The sequence below is a fragment of the Cynocephalus volans genome, chromosome 9 (assembly GCF_027409185.1).
Source record: "Cynocephalus volans isolate mCynVol1 chromosome 9, mCynVol1.pri, whole genome shotgun sequence".
NCBI classification, from domain to species: Eukaryota; Metazoa; Chordata; class Mammalia; order Dermoptera; family Cynocephalidae; genus Cynocephalus; species Cynocephalus volans.
Window position 1 is genome coordinate 107785275 of NC_084468.1, and position 22415 is coordinate 107807689.

At 34.9% G+C, this 22415-nt stretch overlaps 1 protein-coding gene and 1 pseudogene across 2 annotated transcripts in view; one reads left to right on the forward strand and one right to left on the reverse strand.

Moving 5' to 3' along the window:
- AFG2A (AFG2 AAA ATPase homolog A) overlaps positions 1-22415 on the forward strand; it is a 362485-nt gene that overhangs the window by 63950 nt on the left and 276120 nt on the right. The window contains exon 11 of one of the 2 annotated variants that reach the window (XM_063107833.1): positions 4893-5102. The exons of the other annotated variant lie outside the window; for it this stretch is intronic. Coding sequence (XP_062963903.1) covers positions 4893-5102 — 210 coding nt within the window. The remainder of the gene's footprint in view (positions 1-4892; positions 5103-22415) is intronic. 2 annotated transcript variants of the gene reach the window in all.
- LOC134386514 (S-adenosylmethionine decarboxylase proenzyme-like) lies at positions 15625-16643 on the reverse strand (annotated as a pseudogene).

Below are 22415 nucleotides of genomic sequence, written 5' to 3' on the forward strand. Positions count from 1 at the left end.
AAGTCTTACACATATGCAATCAATTCCTAAATCTCTGTTCTCACCATCTGTCATATTTGAGAATTGTAAAGCCATTTTATTTTTTTCAGTAGTTTTTGTATTAATTTGTGTGAAGATAGATATCTTATTATATATTTAGGCAAAGACTGTGTCTTTTAGGTTACTTTTCTTATTCTACTTTCTAGATTACAGATTTTTGAGGGCATCTCACTTGTCTTTGTACTCCTACAAGTCCCTAGGACAAATTATACACATAGAAGATATTTCTAAAATTCATTGAATTTATTTCATTTGTAAATTTCAACCACAGTACAAATAGTTGGAAAGGATAAAGCAGTTGCAGTTGTAATAATAAATGAAATTTATGACAAAAAAAATTTCCTAGATTTGTGAATCTGAGTGATTTCTCTAACTTTGTCACCTAGTTCTACCAAATGAACAAGCAGTTCTCTGACAACATTGGGGACCCAACAAGGCCTTTTTCTTGCTGAATCTCATAACTCCCCCTTCTCACCCAAGCTTTGCATCATCCTGTCCTTTTTTCCTTGACCACAGCTTCTAGGATCTCAGTCTGTTTTCTTGTCCTCGTTGATAAGAATCAGATATATACACTTCAAACAGTTCATGGAAAAATAGAATTAAATTATAATACAAATCTTTCCATGGACTTTTTGAATTACACACACACACACACACACACACACACTGGATGATAAAAGTAATGCAGTTTCACTGTAGAAAATTTTGATAATACCAAAAATTATGAAGGTTAATATAAGAATTGTGTTTCTACCGCTTAAAATAACTATTGCTAATATTTTGGTGTAGTACCATCTGGTCTTTCAAGAAAGCATACATGTATGTGTTTTTATTGGGATTATAATATATTCAAAAGTTTTATATTCTACTTATGTAGAACATATAACTGTTTGTTGTTTGAGGTTTGATTAAATAATTCCTGTTTGTACTTTCCTTAACTGTATTGGGAGTAGAGCGTTTAGGAAGTAGAATTATTAGGTCAAAGTGTATGAACTTCTTAAAAATGATAACATGTCCCTTTCAGAAACATTCCAATATTTTCTTCTACCAATGTGCGAGAATGTTGCCTCATTGTATATCAACAGTCTTAAGAAGTTCATATTTTATTTTTTGCCAATTTTATAGACTAAAAATAGTTTTTCATTATTTTAATTTGTGTTTTGGCTTTGATTACTAGGGAGTTGAGCATTTTCCCCCATAAGTTAATTGGCTTTGCAGTTGTTTTTGAATCATCCATTTCTTTTTAGACTTTGGATTTGTAACAGTACCTTTCCCTGGCTAGTCTTTATGCTTATCTTTAAAAAAAAAAAATTTAATAATTTTTTGTTGACTCTTTCCTCTTTGAGCTTTTTAAACTCTTTCTTTTAAAGCTTTTAATCCTAATCTCTTAGGAAGATAAACAGGGTATATATATAATCAAATGGTAAACATAGTCTTTATCAAGAAGTGAGAATCTTATGTTTATAGTTTACTGTTTCCATCTGAGATACAGTTTTAGTTTTTTGTTTGTTTGTTTGTTTTCTCCAAAAGATGACCGGTAAGGGGATCTTAACCCTTGATTTGGTGTTGTCAGCACCATGCTCTCCCAAGTGAGCTAACTGGCCATCCCTATATAGGGATCTGAAAACCCGTGTCCTTGGTGTCATCAGCACCACACTCTCCCAAGACAATTTTAGTTTTTCTGTTTTACTTCTCATTAAATCTACTTCCTCTCTCCTCTTATCTCCCTCCCTCCCCTTTGTTGACAGCCCTTTCACGAACATGCAGATCATCATAGGCTTTAAGCATCCCTTGATTCTTATAGTTCATTTACATTTTAGAGAACTTCCAGAATTGGTAATAGTCTTCTGTTCACCAGAATATTCAAAAATTGATAAAATACATGTGTTTGTGTGTGCACTGTTTGTGTGCGTGCGTGCGTGCGTGCGTGCGTGCGTGTGTGTGTGTGTGTGTGTGTGTGTAGAGGGGAAAGTGAGAACATGCACTAAAGCAAATTTGGCAAATATTAAAAATTGGTGAAATTGATGAATTTTGGCAAAGAGTATATTGACACTTACTGTATTGATTTTTCAACTTTTGTATATGTTTGAAAATTTTCAAAATAAAAAGAGAAAAGAGAAAGAAAAGATCAAAGACACCAGAGTACAAGCAGGAACTACCCACCAGGGTGTGACAGCTCTTCTGCATTTCAGCCTAAAGCAAGGCCCTGTTATACTAATAACAGTCACCTTCTCTGGCAAACAGTAACTTTGATCCTGCTAATAAGCTCATGTGCAGTGATCTCCAGTTTAATTTTAGTTTTGTTAATTGGTGAAATCAGAAATCAAAAAAAAAAAGAAAAAAGAAAACCCAAGGCTGACGATGCTGCTGGGAAGCTTATACACTTATGGCTGATGCCATTAAAATAGATAAAATGGTTGAGATAGCAATCTGGCGTTATACAATAAGAGATCTAAAAATGTTTGTGCTTTTTAATCTAATAATCTTACTTCTTACAATCAATTCTAAGAAAACTATTTAGAAAAAAAAATTGAATCTGCTTTCAAGATTATGGTTGATTTGTAGGGGAATTGTAGAAAAATATAACTTTAATATACGCAGTTTGCTTTTGTAAATGCTTGCTAAAAACATTTTAAGTAAAGCAGCTTCAAAGGGGCCATATAAAGGTCAGGCGGGCCCGAGCACACTAAAAATTCCAGGAAGGGAGTTACCCCCACCCGGTTCCAGGAACTGACTAGTTCCTTATCTAAAGCCAGACCCCAGGGAAGATAAACAATTGAGAAATGTGCTGTTCCTTATCAGGGTACCAGCCTGCTGAAAGCCCACCTGTAAATCTAAAGGTGCCACAAATCTATCAGGGTACCAGCCTGCTAAAGTCTACCCATAAATCTAAAGGCGCCACAGATAACCAACAACTCATCCTGTCACTAAGGTCTGTCTAGAAAAACTATAAAAGGTGCTTGTGTTGTAAGCTCGTGGTCGCTTCTGTCCAGGAGACTAAGTGACCCCAGCATGCTGGAATAAAACTCCTCTTGCCTGATTGCAATAGTCTCTGTCTCATGGTCTTCGTGAAGTGAGCCATCCCGGCGTGTGTGGGATTTGTGCATGGTGCACGGGTCTTACAGATTAATATAGCATTGTCCTGGATCTGTGGGCAGAAAACAAAAACAACAAAATCCTCCCCAAAAACCAAGCAAGTTCATTTGGAAAAAGTAATCTTTTCCTCATTTTAAGAAACAAAGCCCCTCTCATCTCCTTTGGATTTGTAAATTGTCTGTTTTCTGACTTTCCCCCCTTTCTTCACCTCCTGCTTCTTAAATGTAGGCAATGCCCAATGATCTGCCTTTGATCCACATCTCTCTTCTCATGGCTTCTCCTGTTGTTTGTATGAGGATATCACTGAAATCTAAAATTCTAGTCTTACTATCTTTCCAGAACTCTATTTGTGCTGCATACATTCCAACTGCTCACTTTTGATCTTTTAAATATCCTGTCCCATATTCCAACTCTGTATATTAAAAAAAACTCCTATCTTATCTATTTATTTTCCCTCCTAAAAATACTCTTCTGTGGTCCATATTCTATCAGTCTCTCCTGAAATCTTTAGCTTTGACTTTTCCCTCTGTATTATTCTACCCTCAAAACCCTCAGCTATAGCTCTGCAGTATCTTTCTGGTATGTCCTTGTCATCTGCATGTGGTTGCCTTAGTTAAGGCCTTTTTTTTTTTTTTGAGGATATTTTGTGATTGGTCCTTAATTTGTTTCCTTGTACTCTGTGTCCTCTCTAATGAATCTTGTCAGAGAGTTCTTCCTGAAGTGCAGATAAGACCCTATCACTTGCTAGATTAAAAACTTTCAGACTTCTTACTATATGCAAAGAGTATCTTGAACAACTTCTAGAGTTCAGGTCCCCCATCTATATGGCTTCAACTTTTCTTTATTTTCCTCCCTTAAATCTTTTTCTCACATCCTCCTTATACTTCCTTCCTTCTGAGCCTTTTGTCATTTTTTGGCCTCTACCTGACCGTTTCCCTGTTTTCACATTTCCAGATCTCATCCATCCTTCAAGAGTTTGCTTTCAGATTTGCCTTCCAGCTGGAAGTAATCTTTTCTTCCTGGGAACTCCCGAAGGCTATCCCTGTTTCTTTGTTATTGTACTTACTATCCTTTTCGTTGTACTATGGTTATTTATGTGCATGTTGTTGTTTGTTACTAGTTGTTATCTTCTTTAAAGTCTGGATTCACATGTCATTCTTCTATTTTCTGTGTATGTTATCTGTTACACAGTTCATGCGTAAGACATTTATAAGTGAATAATATATAAAGAGCTATCTTGTTTGGGGGTATTTCTTAGTTAAGAAAAAGGAACAAAATTTTGAGGATACTTTATTTATATGCCTAACACAAGAAAGATTATATGTTTCACAAGGATCTACAAAAATATGCTTGGAAATAATTTTGCTAAAAAAAGAAGTATAAGAAGTTAGATATATAGATGAGACCTTGGATCATTGACTCAAACTATTTTCAGACAGATGAAACCTAAGTTTTAAAGCTTAGACTTAATGGTATATTTAGTCATTTAAACAGTTATTTATACAAGACTTGCAAGCAGAAATATTTTGTTTTTCTTTAGTATTTTTACAATGTGCAGCTCATGTTTTATGTACTGATTTACTTCATGATATTCTTGGATTTTCTTTTTCTTTTTTTTTTTTTTTTTTTTTTTAGGATCTTCTTGATTCCTAAATGGTTGTGTTCCCTCTTGTTCTTCTTTTGTTGATAATATGTTTTGTGTTTTTTTTTTTTTTTTAGTTTCTGTTCTGGCAAAACTTACACATTCTGTTTTACAGGTATCCTGGTCAGATATAGGAGGACTGGAAAATATCAAACTGAAATTGAAACAGGCCGTGGAATGGCCCTTGAAACATCCAGAGTCTTTCATCCGAATGGGTATTCAGCCACCTAAAGGAGTTCTCCTGTATGGGCCACCTGGGTGCTCTAAAACAATGATAGCAAAGGCTTTGGCTAATGAGAGTGGACTGAATTTTCTAGCTGTAAAGGTAGGATGTTAAATTTTTATTGACTACTCTCTCTCCTGGCCTTCCCCAGCCCCATCCTCTGACTCCTACCTACCTTTAGGAGAACACATAAAGGCATCTTCAGGAATGGTTGGGATTGATTTTTATTTTTTTATTTGAGGTTGATGGCAATGTAATATAGGGAGATGAGAGACAAGAAATACATTAGTGCATGTGATCAGCAAATCATGGTAGACAATGAGAAGACTGCTTTATATAGATTCTTGATTATTAATATTTCTTATATCCATGTGTAACAGGAACCAATCTTCTTCTGTTTCTAAATTTTTTAATTGTTCTAAAGACTTTTGCATAACCAAGACTTAATTATAAACATGATAGAGAATTCAGTATTTACATATGTAGAATTTTCAAATAAATAAGATACTTTTTACAGTAAACTCTAAATTCTTTAAAACTGCTTTGCCAGTCAGAGAGTATGTTTATGTGCATTATTTTTATTCTGAACTACACACACACACACACACATTTTATTTATTACCCTGCCTTCCATTACTTGGGATGGATAATCTTGCTTCATATGTAGTTTTACATTTATTTTAGTACCAGATATTAACTTTCTTATTAATTTTTATGTAGCTTCGGGCCGGCCCGTGGCTCACTCGGGAGAGTGTGGTGCTGACAACACCAAGGCCGTGGGTTTGGATCCCATATAGGGATGGCCGGTTAGCTCATTGGGTGAGTGTGGTGCTGACAACACCAAATCAAGGGTTAAGATCCCCTTACCGGTCATCTTTAAAAAAAAAAAAAAAAATTTTATGTAGCTTTATTATGTATTCAGTTACTAAATATACACATATTAAACCTTAAATCCATTTCTGTGGACTGTATCACAGAAATATGTACCAAACAAGTATTAATTCATTTCAGAAAAGGCTTATGATAATCTGTTTTATATTACTAGGGGTTTTTTTTGCATAACAAAATGAGTTTTCTGTCTTAGAACACCAGAATGATTGGCAGTTTGAAAGCATAAAACTTATTTCGGAGTAGTTTGTCAGCTTTTGGCTTTACTTAAAATTTATATGGAAAGATATGTAGATGTTCTTTAGCTGTTTATTCTTTAACACTTTTGGTTATCTTTTCTTCTGGAAGATATTGGAGAGGAACGATATGGGGAGAGGACCGTTTCTGCCATGATCTGTTATGGTGAATCCGAATTAAAGTTTTAAAGGTTTCAGTTTTAAATGTTGGAATAATGAGCAATTTCGAAATTTCCAAGGACAACTTGATTTCCCTTTGTTCCCTGTCTTATCACATGGTGGTGGGCATGGCTGTTTTATTAGCATTTCATGCTGTTTTTACTATCATCTTCATTTTCTCTCCCTACCTTGTGTATTCTACAATTGTATATTTGTAATAGTAGAATTTTTCCTGTGTACTGGGAATCTAAAACTTATTTGAGGAGGACCTAACTCATAGCTATTTAAATTTGAATATCAAGGAAGAACACACTTGTTTTCTTACAAACTACTATCTCACTCTTTTTGTGATCCAAAGTAACAGTTCCAGCTGCTACCAAGACTGCTTTGTGAACTATCCTAGGATTACTTAAGAAGTGTGTTTATTCCTTTTTTTTTTAATATAAAACCTTTCATATATAACATCAGACAATTTCACATTTAGCCTTTTTTCACTTTGAGAAAATGATAAATGGTTCTTTGAATGGTTTATCTTAGACACTGTTCATGTAAAATAACCAGCCATGTGTTAACTAACTTATTTTAGCTTTTTCGTCAAGCTTTTAATTCTTTAAGGTTACACACAGAAAGGATAAGTGATGTTAACAAATTATCTTAATCAATTGAGTTCATAACTCACTTAGAGATTATTACATATCCTACTTACTAATTTTTATTCAATGTGGATTTTTATTCAGTAAAGAATTTAGTGTAGTTTGACAATATTATTCAATTTCTGAGTCTGGGTGGAGGATATACTTAATGAACAAATGGGTGTTCATTTCACTATTTTTCAACTTTTCTATATGTTTAAAAATTTACAAAATAAAAAGTTGGGAACATGAAAAAATAATTTGCTTTCACCAGCATTTTCATTGGTTCTTTCATTTTGGTTTGATTAATGTTGGTGAGGAGAGTTAAAGGATTACACAATACAGATGATATGTGAGGGAATAAAATCAAAGAAGTTGGAAATTCATTTTCTAGTCTTTCTAGTTTTAACTCTCTGTGTGGAAAAAAGTTGCCTTTTGGTTCCAACATACATGTTTGTTTTCTGAGGGATTTAAGTTTAAATTTAAATTTATAATTTAATTTGAGCTTTTTGAAATAAGTGATCAGATAAAAGGAGGTATATGCTGGAATTTTCTAGCTAGTTGGGAGACAAAAGTATTTTTTTGTATTGAAAGGAAAAGTCCCTAACACTTTTCATGATGGTAATCACCTTCAATCCCCAAGATAAATTTTAATTGACGATTTTAAACATTTTTTTTCTCTCTAAGCTTATGAAAGAACCTTTAGCTAGCTTCCCTTGTGCCTCTTTTCTAAACAGATTAAAAGATACCTACTCTGCTCAGTGTTGAGACTTCACCATGGCTGGTATGGTTTCTTAATATCCTCTGGCATATGTGTATGTTTTTGTGCAGATTGCAGCACTTGACATGTGCTTAAATTTAATTTGTCATCTGAGTCAATCACATCAAAATATTTTCCAGTTGAAATTTCCTCTCTACTTCTCTCTTGCTTTTGTCTGGAGTGCTACAATAAATTAATTGCCTTTGGATCGCTGGGCTGCTTTACTTTATGAAGAACTGTCACTGATTCTGGAAGAATGGGAGTTAGGCTTCTGACAGGTATTTTCAGCAAGTCCTTTATTAGTTGTATTGGTGTGTATAGGAATGTGATGAGCCTTGACTTTTTGGGAAATTTTCTTCCGTATATTTCTCTGAAAGAGGAATTGTACAAAATACATCCTATTTTTAGGAAAACTTGTAGTTTTTTCAAAGCCGTGCACAATTCACAGTAATTACTATTCTTCATTTAACTAGTTCCCCTACAATTCTGTTATCAAAGGTAGAAGATAATTTGAACTTTGGAAGTTCATCTTTAGGCTTCTGTTTTTAAATTATGTAGAGCATTCTGTAAATCACAGAGTTCATATTGCAGACGTTGTATGGAATAATGCATAGATACCTGTTTTATACACAGAATGCTTTAAGATTAGTTTCTAGGATTTCAAATAAGGATAACGAGGTTTAAGAAGGTTAAGAGACTTTTCCAAGGTCAAAATGGTGGTGATGGAATTAAAATTTGATCCCAGAACTTTGTGACTACAGGGTCTAAGCTCTTTGCTCTTCCATTTTCTTTTTTTAAAAAATAAAACTAGTGTCTGGTACTTTTTTCATTAATTACACCAAGTTACTGGGGAAGGTAACTCAGGTAGTTTCTATACAGTAGGTTTAAAGAAGTGGAAAGATGTTTTTTGGAATCAGTTTAAAAACCAGTTTTGTTTCTCTATGACAGGGAGAGCAGAAAAATAGCATAGCTTTGGTCTAGGAATGGAAGTTGGTGGGGTTAATAAGAAAGGGTAATCACTGCCAAAGAAATAGGAAGCAGATGAATGAAATAAAAGTGCCTGAAAAAAGACTGGTGGTTAAATAATGTGGAGTTTGAAGCTTACCTGTTACTATATAATTTGTGACCTTGAGATTGAGTATATCACAGTGAAAAGAGCACTAAACTAGGATTCAGATAGCTTTGGTTTACTCCCTAACCCTAACATTTTTTAGCTTTGTAAACTTACACAAGTTCTCTAAGTCTCATTTTTTTTCATCTGTAAAAGTAGGATAACATTTGTACATTATAGGCTTTGGAGTAGTTTATGTTTAAAAAGGTAAATGAAAAAGTTTTGGGGAGCATAACTTCCTAGTCCTTAATTGTGGGCTGTGCGTAGTGACTTCCTCCAAAGTATTGAATATGGAAAGAGGAGGGGGAAGGTACTACTTTACATTGTAGAAACATGACAAGCACTGTCTCAGGAAGGTGATCAAAGTTAACACCTTCAGTGATAAACCATGTTGATAGTATATATCCTTGGATGATGTGATGAAAATGGAACTTTACTTTTGTGGTCTTCCTTCCAAATGTTTATAACTCCCTTTTTAACCATGAGAAAAACTTTCTGCAAATCCTCATTGAAAGACATTCTGTAAAATACCTGACTAATACACCTCAAAACTTTCAAGGTTCTCAAAAACATGGAAAGTCTGATGAACTGTCACAGCCAGGAGGAGTTCAAGGAGGCATGATAAGTAAACATAATGCTGCAGTATCCTGGATATGATCCTGGAACAAAATAAAAAGGACATTAGATAAAAACTAAGGAAATATGGATGAACTGTGAACTTCAGTTAATAATAATGTTGTCAGTCTTGGTTCATTTATTGCAGCAAGTGAACCCTACTAATATAAGTTTATTGGGGAAAGTGAGTATGCAGGGGTAGGAGTAGGTAGGGATGGATATATGGGAGCTCTTTGTAGTATTTGCTCAATTCTTCTGCAAATCTTAAATTTGATTTTAAAAAAGGTCTATTAATAATTAAATAAAAAGTTTTCAGGTCAGTATTACAGATCCAGAATATTGCAGACATTTAGTGAAGTAATTGAAGTTAAAAAGGCCAGCTTTGAGTTTGGTTCTGCAATGAACAAGATGAGTAAAGCACAGGAAAGGAGAAGAATCATTGGGAAGATTGTGGATTCTGTGGGTGAGGGCTTTGGAGAATACTTTCTGTCCTATTCATCAGCCCCCATCTTTGATGACAATGGAAATTTACTAGGAAAAGCCCTGAGAGGAACATGGCTGGGGAACCCAGGTTTGGGGGCTGCCCTGGGCTTGTCTGTTTAACTGCAGTTCTCAGTTGAAGTCTATAAAAGTGTGTGTTAGTTCTGGCCCCAAACTCGTCTAGACCCCAGCGGTATAAAGAACTCTTTCTCTTAGTGTTTTGGTTATTTTTTCTTTCACCTTGGGTGCAGCTTCTAATTTATAATCTCACCAGAGCTATGTCCAGTTTTGTACCTTTTGTGGATCCTAACTATATTTTTCCATTTATTGCCATTTGGGCTCATCTGGAGTATGGAAGCTTTTGAGTTTCTATCTCATTTCCCTTAAGTTTTTGTTTTGTTTTGTTTTAACTTTAAAAATTCCTTCGATTTCTACAAATAGTGTTGTCTTTTGTGCCCCATTTACTTAAATTGGCAGTTAGTAGCATCATTATTACATAAAGACATATACTTAGTTTTATCACTGTTTGAATGGCTACTAGGGAATAACTAATAGTAACCTGTGATTCTTGGTACAAATGGAATAATGTACCATTGTTAGTTTCACAAACTTATTTAGAAGTTAGATTGGATTCACTGAAATTTGGCAATATGTGTACAGTGTGTAAGCTACCATTTTAAAGTTGGGACATCATATGTTAAGCCTGTGTGTGTTATTAAATTATTTTTTTGATTTGGGCTTATATCAGTTGATAAAGTTGATACATGAAAAAAGATGTCTTGACATAAAAACATTTCATAAACATTTAGCTAAAAGTAAAAAAATGACAAGAATAAAACAAAACCTTTAGCATTTGAAATCTGAGACCTAGAGAGATTTAGAAGATGCGTGCTTTTAGACTTATAAGAAATCTAATACAGAGAAAGAAAATTTTATTGTTGAGTCTAATTTTTGTTCACAGACATGTTAACTGATGAAGAAAGACTAGTTATTTTTTCCATCCTATAACTCCCTTTTGAATGAAATTTAATTAGAGTTGAAATAGATATTACTATTTTATGTCTGTAACACTTTAAGAAATACTTGTAAATGTTTTGCAATTGGAACAACTAACAAATATATATATTAAGCACATTCTGTGTGTCAGGAACTAGATACAGTAAACAAAGATGCATTAGATGGGCTGGTCCATCAACTCATAATTTAGTGGGAGAGACATTTGATGAAAAAACTAATATGAAATGGGTAACATTTAGAACCTGTAGTTCTTGATTGTTAGTTGTATGTGAGAAATGAGAAAGAAAAGAAGTCAGAGGTGATTAAAATTTTTACTTTCAATGACTGGCAGATGGAAATACCCTGACTCTGGGGAGGGGAGGAAAAGCAAGTTGGAGGTGAAAGAGAAGATACCAAATTGGGATTTAGACATGTTCAGTTTGAAATGATAAAATAGTAGACAAAATAGTAGATATGTCCAAAAGGCTGTTGAATATATGTGTTTGTAGCTCAAGAGAATGGTCATTTCTAGAGATGAAAACTTGGAAACTGAGAACCAGTGTTGGAGATTCTGCAGAGAAGTCATTAAAGTGACAAGAGTGGTCAGTAATAACAAGAGATTTTCATGGTACATGCATGCACCCTTTACAACTTGCTTTATTGTAGCCAGCATGGTGCCTGTGATGGAAGTTCTGAAGAAACATCATTTTTTTTCCTGAACAAATGAATGAATGAATGAATTGTGGGGGCGGCTTGTATTATACTTTTTAAGAGGAACACCTTGAATTCTATTCTCTTCTATGCCAGTCCCTGTTGCTTTTTAGGGCTTTTATTTACCTGCAATTTTTCTTGCCTAGTCCTTAATGCCTATTTTCAAACTCTTTGAAATGCTTTCCCAGAATGGTCTTCTGTATGTGCTAATGTTGTACTCTTTATTAATTTTCAAGATCCTTTACTCACATTACATATATGTAATTCTATCTCATGTGAATTTGGGTTTTTATGAGCATATTCCATAGCATTTAACCATAGTTAACACTTAGGTTAACTTGCCTTCCCTAGATATTTTAGAGCTTATAAAAACTTGATTTGAATTGTAATAGCCAAAAACACCAGGCAGGTGTCAGACATATTTTAAAAAGCCCTTGGGAAGACTGGGAAAAACCCAGTAGTGATTAAAGGGGCAAAATTGTAAGAGCGTGAGTTGTAAATATTATACTTGAATTTGTGACTGATATGATTTAAAATAATGAAACAGATATATTTATAAAAGATAAATCAGGTCTAGTTCTCACAAGATCAATAGAGCAGCTGGACAAATATTCTCACATTATATCTATGATATTTTTGTTTTGTAAACTTGAATACTCAAAATCTTGCCATGGAATGTTAAAAATAACCCTATTACAAAATAAGCCAATTTATGGTATTTAACTTATTTCTGGCAGTTTTTCTTACTCATTCTTATCTAGGAGGTAAGATGTGGCAGGACTAACATACTATCGTTATTTGGTAAGTAAAATTGGAAAAGAAACACCTTATATAGTCTTATCTAAGAATTCATGTATTATCTTTAAAGAGTTAAATAACTTAGGAGCAAATATGGGATTCATAAACCATACTGTATACACCTAAATCTTATAGTTAGATGTAAATGGTCTCTTGTTTATTATGGGTATTAATAAAATTCTTATTTTCAGATTAGCCTATGTTAACATGTATTTAGGAAGAAATAGACTTCACCCTTGCCACTTGATCTGCTCACCGCAGATACCTATGAATTTGAGTTGCTGGTACTTTGTAAAATCTTAAATCTTAAGAGACATTTCATTTTTCTTTTAAGGACCTGGAGAAAACAGAGAACATCTTAACCTTTAGGAAGAGTACTGGTCTGGAAACCAAAATTCTGAATTTTTATCATCATTTCTGCCCTTCAATTTGTTCTAGGACTCTCAGCATATTACTCAGCTTTTTGTGCTTTGTTAGTCTCAGGTTTTAAGTGAGGTAGGTTAGACTGAGTGACTTCTAAAACCCTTTCACTAATAACATTCTATGAGTAACTCACAAAGGGGATAATATATATTAAGCATTTAGCAAGATTTTACAAAACTAGCTTATGCTAGTTGCTGCTTCCTTCTGTTTTTAAAACATGGGTGTATATTTGATCTCAAATGGAACAAAAAGTATGGCAGCACAGTTTATGATCCCTTAAGTTTTCAGTTAGTGGTAGAGTAAAATGTAATATATATCTTTGAAACTGAATGTAAATATTTGCAATTCTTTGTACCAGAATACAGTGATTTTTGGTAAATTGAACTTCAAACTCAAAATCACATCTTTTTGTGATGAAATTGCTTTGACTTCTCATAAAATTCTAGATCAATGCAACATATCAGTTCAGCTACTTGGGTTGCAGTTTGCAGGCCACTCATCTAGGTAAGGTTTATCAGCATGTAGTTTTATACAAAATCACATGTTCTCTAGGGGGGCCCCACAGTATTTTCGTTACTGCTGTGACTTTTAGGTAATACTTTACTGGAACTATTCCAACCCAGTTTTTGTTTTTCTTCACAGTGCTAAGTTTTTAGGTTAGATTTTCAAATCTCTTTGATTGTTTTTTTTTCTTTCTGTTATGTTTTGGTTTGGGAGAAAAAGCATTACTACTTCTTATCCATAAACTTCTTGCAGACCACCTCTATATCGTAGTGGAATGACCCTTCCACTGGTTAAGGCTATATGCCATATTTTCATATTTTCAACAAAATATCAAGTCTGTTTGCCTTGATACATTGGATATTTAAACCATAGAAATTATGAAATGCCTATAATCTTGTACATTACAACATTGATGTTCATTATTATCTTTTTTTATAACCACACTCTTTGGGGAACAATGACCATTTTTCCAGGTTCTCTAACTTTCCTTCAATTAAGCCAGATAATTAAAAGGCAGTATATATGCACTGAGTTATATTGCATGCCTAAAGAAATGTCTTCATTGAATTACTATTTTAGGTCATACCCTTGACTTTTATGGAGAGTGGCTGTAAGAACAACAATAATAAAGAATTGGCATGATAATAATTATAATAAAAACTGACAACAGCAATTAGGCCACAACTTGTCTAATTAGTTGCCCTAAACTGAATAAAATCTGCATAAAAATTTCTTACCACCACCCCCGCCAACAAAAACCTATTCTAATTATCTAAAGCTTGTTTAAAAAAAAAATAAAAATATAAGGCTTGTTTTATTGGGTGGGCCCTGATCCTTGTTTTATTGTTTACTTTCTTAATATCTTGTCCAGTGCCTTTGGGTAAAAGTGTAATTTACCACATGTAAATGAAAAGCCCAGTTTTAAAAATTTGACTTAATATTTTATATTATATTGTGGACAGGCAGTCCTTGCTTTGCATTGTAGTGCATGACTGTAAAAATGATCATGCAAGGTGAAATCATGGAGAATGATCTTAATATCTGAATACTCAATAGGAAAAATTACAGCTGTTCCATGACCTTTAAATATTTTGTCAAAACATTAGTAACTCTTATTCTTTGTTATAAATGTATGAGGCAGCGCATTTTGGTTGTAGAATAGCTTTCTTGCTGGGCTCCCTGCTTCCAAACTTTCTCCTTTGTCGAGCCCTTCATTCACACTTTTATAGCCTTGTAGTACATTTTATGAGGATGCTACAATTTATTTACTTATTTTTATATTAATGCATTTTTAGATATTTCCAAGTTTTTATTGTTGTAAGCAGTGCTTTAATAATATTCTTACACGTTTTCTGGCATATGTACATGAGAGTTTCTCTAAGGGTATATCTACCAAAGGAAGTTGTTTTCATCTGGCGTGAACATCTTCAACATTACTGTATGTTTTGAAATAGCTTTTTATGTGTGTGTCATTGGTTTTTCTTAATATCTCCAGGTTTTTTACTTCTTAGCAATCATATCACTGATATTTTTGATAACTTGATCTCAAGGACAGAAGTGAACTATTTCAATTTGTGTGTGTGGAAGAAAAACTTTAATTGCTGTTGCAAAAAAACATTGGTATAAAGTAGAAATTGGTTTCAATAACATTAGTAGAGAATATATTCTAGAAAGTGGAGGTAACTGAATATAAAATTCTGTCAACAATTTAATAGAATAGTCCCAGATGGTTAGGCTAAGGCCAGGACCCAGTGAGGACAAAAGTCTTGCCTTTGGGGCATTTTGGATGATACCTGGAGAAATATTACACTGTGTATAAACCACACTGAATTGCATTCACAAGTGTTGTAAAGTTTCATGTAGTAAAAGGTTTTTTCTACATGCACTTTAGTTTCACAGCAAGAGTGGCATACAATACCTAAACACAGGAGAGAGCATTCATGCAAAATATCTAACTCCTTCATATAATAATGCATATAATAGAAAATGATTACACTATCATTACATCTAAGGCTTTCTGCAGCTACAAGTGGTGGTTATAGAAAGCATGTCCCCCAGTTTCAACATCTAAAAAGCAGCCATTAGGGCCGAGCCCGTGGCGCACTTGGTAGAGTGCTGCGCTGGGAGCGCGGCGACGCTCCCGCCGCGGGTTCGGATCCTATATAGGACTGACCGGTGCACTCACTGGCTGAGTGCCGGTCACGAAAAAACGACAAAAAAAATGAATGAATAAATAAATAAAATAAAATAAAAAGCAGCCATTACCTTCTATATGTGTTCTCTTTTTGCATTTTTTCTTCATTTTTCTTATTCAGCTTTGCTGTTGCTGCTGCTGCTTAGGAAAACTGGTAAAAATAGAACTGTAATCATTGAGCGTAGCACTCTGGCAAGCAAGACATTTAAAACTTTCAGTCTTCTGGGGCAAAGAAAGCACTGTGCAACATTAGAACTCTGATTAACAAACAAGGTGGTAACAAATTTTCCTGGCTTGAAGACTTCCATAACTTTCCCAGTCAGGTCATCATAGGAGGTCTGACTTAAGTTTGTTTCAAAGTTAACATGAGAAAATTCTGGTTCTGGAGTGATGTGAATAGTCCAGTCAGTTCCATTTGATTTCATTCCATTCATTGAATACCCACCCACAAGGATTGAACTGTGTGGGATCAATGACAGAACCTGGTATCAGGTTACAAATTCCACTTTCTTGAGTGACATCCTTTGCAGTAATACCATCTTTCACGTAGAACTGATACTGTAACTGCTTGTCTGTAACTGCTGGGTCAAGCTCACTTATCAGAATTTCCAGGGTTTTATCTGGCTGACTGACTACCCAACTCTCTGGGAAATCCAGAGTATACAAGTACAAACAGTCTGAATTCATACGTGTCATAAAATGTGCCGGTCCATCTGGGAAAATTGCTTTAAGGAACTATTTCTTCCTGAAAATTCTGGTGTGGGTACCCTTGGTGAAAAGGCTTCATAAAATTCTTACAAGAATAAAAGAAGCTTTGAATTGAGTCAGGCACATGGTAATCCCTAGCAAGCGTCAACAGGGTAATCAGTGCTTTCAGCGAGAGAATGGTAGCACATGTCTTCAAATTGAATTGTCTCTTGGAGACAAACATGCTGCTCTCTTGAGTACATAAGCTTCGTGCTTGTCAGATTTTGTCACACTTATGATTGAACATTGCACATCTTTCAAAAGTACATCCCACTCGGATCTTGGGATAGTGTAAAGATCCCAAGATCCTTGGTTTGAGTTAGGTTGCTCCTGGCAAAACCAAACTTTTGGCAGCTTCTCTTCCCTTCAAAAAAGTGTGCAGCTTCCATCACCATGAGACTGGTGAAAAGTGAACAACCACAGAAAATCAACTAAATTAAATCTCTTCTCCTGCTGCTACCAGTGTGGGTCGTTCTAGCTGTGTTACTAAAGTTTAGGTTCCTTTTTTTTGCTTTAATTTTATGTTAACTTTTTTTTAAAAAAGGATTAATAGAATTTTCTGGCTTTTTTGTGAGTGAAAGTTGAATGTGAGTTTGTTGGAAATAGATGCAGATACAGTTCAGTCTTTTGTAGTCTGCTGCTTCCCTGTTAGAGATAGGAGAGTGCTAGCTCATGTTGCTGGCCATATTGTGTGAGCTGAACTATTTCAAATTTTATGGGATTAACCTAGATAAGGGATCAGCAAACCACAGTCTTTAGACCAAATCTAGTCTGCATCTTATTTTGGTCTAGTCCCCTAGCTTAGAATGAATTTTACATTTTGTCAAAAAAATATGTGACAATATGTGTACGTGGCCCACAGAGCCTAAAAGATTTACTATCTGGCCCTTTACATTTCATCTTCCTTGATCCCACAGTTCTTTGGAAAATGACTTCGAGTTTATTTATCTCAGTGATGGCTATGGGTGTAAATTTTTTGTCCCTGTTACATAGTTTAACCTGTGTCTAAAAACAAGCTTGTAAAGTTGATTTGGTATTAAATTGTTGCTATTTCTTCAAAATCCTTTAAAAAGTGAGAATGTTAGGCAGTTAATTAGTCATGAGCAGGTAGAGGGAAATGGAAAATAAAACTTCTCCATTATTACACCCAGGTTCATTCCCTTTGGGTAACTTAGTGGAAACTCTACCCAGAATCCACCCCTTTTGTGGGCAACTTGATAAATAAGAAGCCACGATTTGACCACAAGGGCCTGCTAGGGACTTCCAAGGTGCAAGAACATGCACAGAAGGTGACCTTTGAACATGCAAATGCTCATTGGGTGCTTATAAATATACAGTCCATAAATACATATCATTATAACAGATTGAATTATGTGTAAGGATATGCACAGTGGGAAAAAGTTATATAACCCTATCCTGTCAATCAAAATGCCAATCAAGTTAGCTAATGCATATGCAAAATTAGTAAAATAAAAAACTCTAAACTTTTGTGTAAGGTGCCATTCTCTGCTCGGAGAATTGGCCCACTTATCCCTTGAAGTGTACTTTCCTTTATGCTCATTAAAGATTTGCTGTTGCTTTTGACTTGGGTCTCTGATTCTTCACTGACTTGGGGAAAGGACTGAGGCAGATGGACCTTTGTCCCTGGTAACAAGAACATTGTACCTCAGCATAACTATGTTTCATTGCTTGTTTTATTCAAGTAAATATATTTGGGGGCTAAATTACTTAAGATATTGAGATAATTAAATCATCAGTGATGAAGTTGGAGTCATGAAGTCTCTCTGTAGTATCTTTGGGGGAAAATAAGCTTCACAATATTTATTGTGAAAACATGATTGCTTGGAGACAGTTTAAGTACCAATGTACAAATGATTGATATGCTAATTAAAAATATTTAGTTATCAAAATCACTGTCCTGAGCAAATCTTTGTTTACTTGCTGACACTTAATTTTGTTTATTTATGTATTCGCTGGTTGTTGCTACATTTCAGTCAGAAATGTAGAGGTATCTTATATGACAGATATTTTAAAATGTTAATCACCCTTTCCATACATCTGCCCCTTAATTAGTCTCAAATATTAATTTTTGGACTATGTATAATCTATTACTCTAAAACAGTTTTCTTTTAAAGATTATCTTGGATTAATAAAAAAAATCAGGCAAAAAGATAAAACTGCCTCTGTCATTACATAAGGGTTCTTATGTTGATGCTATTAGATAGCTCATCTTAATTGAACATGATGAATGGCAGTGTCCTGGTGGTGACTGGATTTTGTCAACCTGAACTTTGAGACGTTCTTCCCCTGCTTTTTGAATTTTTGTTATCGACTTTTCTACCCCGATCCCCATATGTTTTAACCTACTTATTTCTTACTATATTATCATATTTCAGTATTTTTGAAGCCCATTGTGGAGGTGGTTGTCTAAGTTAAGTGGCTTAGCTAACAGAAATCTATTTCTTATAGTTTTGGAGGCTGGGAAATTCAAGATCAAAGTATTGGCAGATCTGGTATCTGGTGAGAGTCTGCTTCCTGATTTTCAGATGGCCATCTTCTTGTATCCTCACGGGGTAGAGAGCTGAGAGAGGGAGAGAGAGATCAAGCTCTCCTGTCTCTTCTAAGGGCACTAATCCCATTCATGAGGGCTCCATCCTTATGAACTAATTACCTAACAAAGGCCCTACCTCCTAATACCATCATCATTGTGGGTTAGTATCTCAACATATGATTTTGGGGGGAACACATTCATTCAGCAGCAGTATACAAAAACAATATTAAAGATTGTCTGCTTTTCATCAGGCATGTTTGTAACTTGAAAGACATTTTTATGCCCATAATTTTTTTGTCTGTTTCATCTGTGTTCTTTGTTTTTTTTTTTTTCTTTCTCTCTTCTCTTGTCTTCTTATGGATTGAGTGTATTTTGAAATCCAATTTTTTTCTTCCTTATATCTTAATAGCTAAGCGTCTTTGTTTTACTTTTTAAAAAGTACTCGCTCATTGGCTGGCTGGTTAGCTCAAGTGGTTAGAATGCAGTGTTATATAATTCCAACATCAAGGGTTCAGATCTTCTTACTTGGCAGCTGCCAAAAAACAAACAAAAAACTTGCTCAGGGATTAATAGTATACATACTTAGTTTACAGCCTGTCTTTGAATAACACTATACCACTTTATGTATATGTGTAAAATTCTTACTACATCAATATACTTTTCTTTCCTTTGTGCTATTTTTGTTTATTTTTCCTGTACGTATGCTCTAAACACTACAGTATATCGGTACTACTATTGTTTTAGTTGGTTATCTATTAAAGAATTAATGGAAGAAGGAGATTCTTCCATGTGCACATATTTACCATTCAATTCCTAAGACTTAGTTTCCTTGTGTAAATCTGGGTTTCCATTTAATATAAATTCCCATTAGGCTTTAGAACTTCTTTTAACATTTCTTGTAGAGAAGATCTACAGGCAACAAATTCTCTCAGTTCTGTTTGTCTGATAATGTCTTTACTTCACTTTAATTTTTAAGGGTATGCCATTCTTGCTTTAGTTTTTTTTTCCTTGCAGCACTTTTGTTCCATTGTCACCTGGCTTTCATTGTTTATGATGAGAAGTCAGTAGATATTCTTTGTTTGCCTATATGTAATGTTTCCTCATATTCTCTGACTTCTCTTAAGATTTTCTCTTTGTTACAAATTTCCAGAAATTTAGTCATGATGTGCCTTGGTGTGGTCTCCTTACTTGGCATTCACTGAGCTTTTTTGGATCTGTGGTGTTTTTTAAAAATCAAATTTGTATATATTTTTGTCTGTTCCCTTCCACTTTTTTCTGCATCTCCAATTATACATATATTAGACTTTTTGATATTGGTGTACAGGTTTCTGAGGCTCTGGTCACTTTTTTGTCTTTTTTTGTTTGTTTCTATATTTCAGTTTGGATGGTTGTTCTGTCTTCGAGTTTGCTGATCTTTTTTCTTCTGCAGTGTTATATCTGCTTGCAGCTCATTACATGCATTTTTAACTTCAGATATTATGTCTTTTAGCTCTAGATGCTTCATTTGGTTTCATTTATGTTTTTAATTTTTTCCTAATAATTTTTGTTTTTCTTAAAATTCTTAAACCTCTTTATAATAACTGTTTTAAAAATCTTGCCTGCTAATTCTATCACTTCTGTTATTCCTGGATCTGTTTGTATTGAAGCCCTTTTTCTTGTCTCACTTAAATATTTCTATGTCTGTGGCACAAGTTTTTCCTTTCTTTCATTTATTTAAACTTTCAAAACTTACTAGAGAAAATTAGCAGGGATAGTCACAAAAATTTTTTAAAGCATTCGAGAATAAGTTGCTGCCATAAGCCCTATCACTCCCGATATGATTACTGTATCGTGTATTTCTACAAAAAGTAACATTCTCTTACATAACCACAATGTAACCATTATATTAGAAATGAACATTATTGTTACAACTCCGGGTTTGTCAGTTGTCCCCATAATTTGCTTTATGATAAAATGATTCAGGCCAGAATCATGTATTGCATTCTTAAATCTTTCATTTAGCAACAATTTCCTCAGTCTTTACTTTAATGACCTTGACATTTTTTATGACTATAGGCCAGTTTTTGTGTAGGATATCCTGATTAGATTTAGGCTATTCATGGAAGTAATTCAATGTTCTTCCCATTTTATTCTATCAGATGATATTTGATTTTAATTTCTCCCATTTCTAGTGAAATTAACTTTGATTATGGTGGTATCTGCCAGACTTCTCCATTGTAAAATTACTCTTTTCCCCTGTGAAGTTATTAATACTTTGTGAGAAGTCACACTGAGACTGTATAAATATTTCATTCCTTAACCAATTTTTAATTTATTTATATTTGTATGAGCTTGAGAATTCCTATGCTATTCAAGGGGTCATAATTCATTACTATTGTTATTTGTATTGGTGCCTCAGTTGCACCAGTTTGGCACTCTTTTAAGCTGGCTTGTGTGGGCTTTTGGCATGTCTTTCTCATTCTTTGAGCACTTTTTCACTATGTAGTACAAGATTTCCAGGCTCATTTTGTACTTTGTCTGCCTTAGTCTAGGGATCAGCCATTTCTCCCATGGGCCCTGGTATCTTTTTTTTTTTCCCCAAAGGCAAAACTGTATTATTTTCTACGCTATTTCAATAATCACGCTATTTCCATAATTTCCACCCTATATCCATAATCACTGCTTTTTTTGTTCTATTCCCCTTTTAAAAATTTATTTATTTATTTATTAATGTTATTATTATTTTACATTCTATGATGTTGCAGAGCGGTTGGGAGGGAAGGGGAGAGGAGAAAGAGGAAGGAAATGGGATGGAAAAAGGAGGAAGAAGGAGGGACAGGATTGAGGCCTGTGGCTCCCCCCTCATTCCCACAGGTGAGACCAGGGGGCTTCCAGCATTGGCTAGGTCATTGCTGGGCTGGGTGCAGATGTCAGAGAGGTGTGGCAAAAGCCTTGCTCCCTACCACCCCAGCTCGGGAACTTGGGCCCTTCTTGCTGTGGCTTGGTGGTTGTCACTGGGCTGGTTGTGTATGTCGGAGGAGTGTGACCAAGGCCCTGAGTTTGGGAGAGCCAGGGGGCTTCCTGTGGCAGCTCATTGGTCATTGCTGGGAGTGGTCGTGGATATGGGAGAGATATGGCCGAGGCCCTTGTCCCCCATCCTCGGGACTGGTTGTGGGTGTTGGAGGGCATGGCTGAGTGAGGCCCCTGGCCCTCCCCCACTTTCTGGCTTGGTAGCCCAGGGGACTTCTGGTCCTTCTAGATGTTATAGGTGTTCTTTGGTGAAATGAGACCTTTACTAGTTAATATCAAACTTTGTCTCTGGTTGTGGGTACTTTGTTTATTCTTTCAGTTCTGTGTTGGATTGTTTGCTGTTCCCACCACTTAAACTCTGAGCGGGAACTAATTTGTTGTCCTTTGCTTACTTCTAAAATGGGGGAACTTCCTGTGGGGACCAGCACTTGAGCTCTGTGGTTGAGCTAAATTGCGGCTTTGCTGCTGATTCCCTAGGGAAGGCTTTTTGTACAGCTCAGGTTTTAATGGTTGACTTTGTAGGTAGTTCTGGGTTTAGTGAGATCTGGTGCACCTGGGTTGTGTAGAAACTCTGGTCTGGGCTTGAGTCTTTTCATCAAAT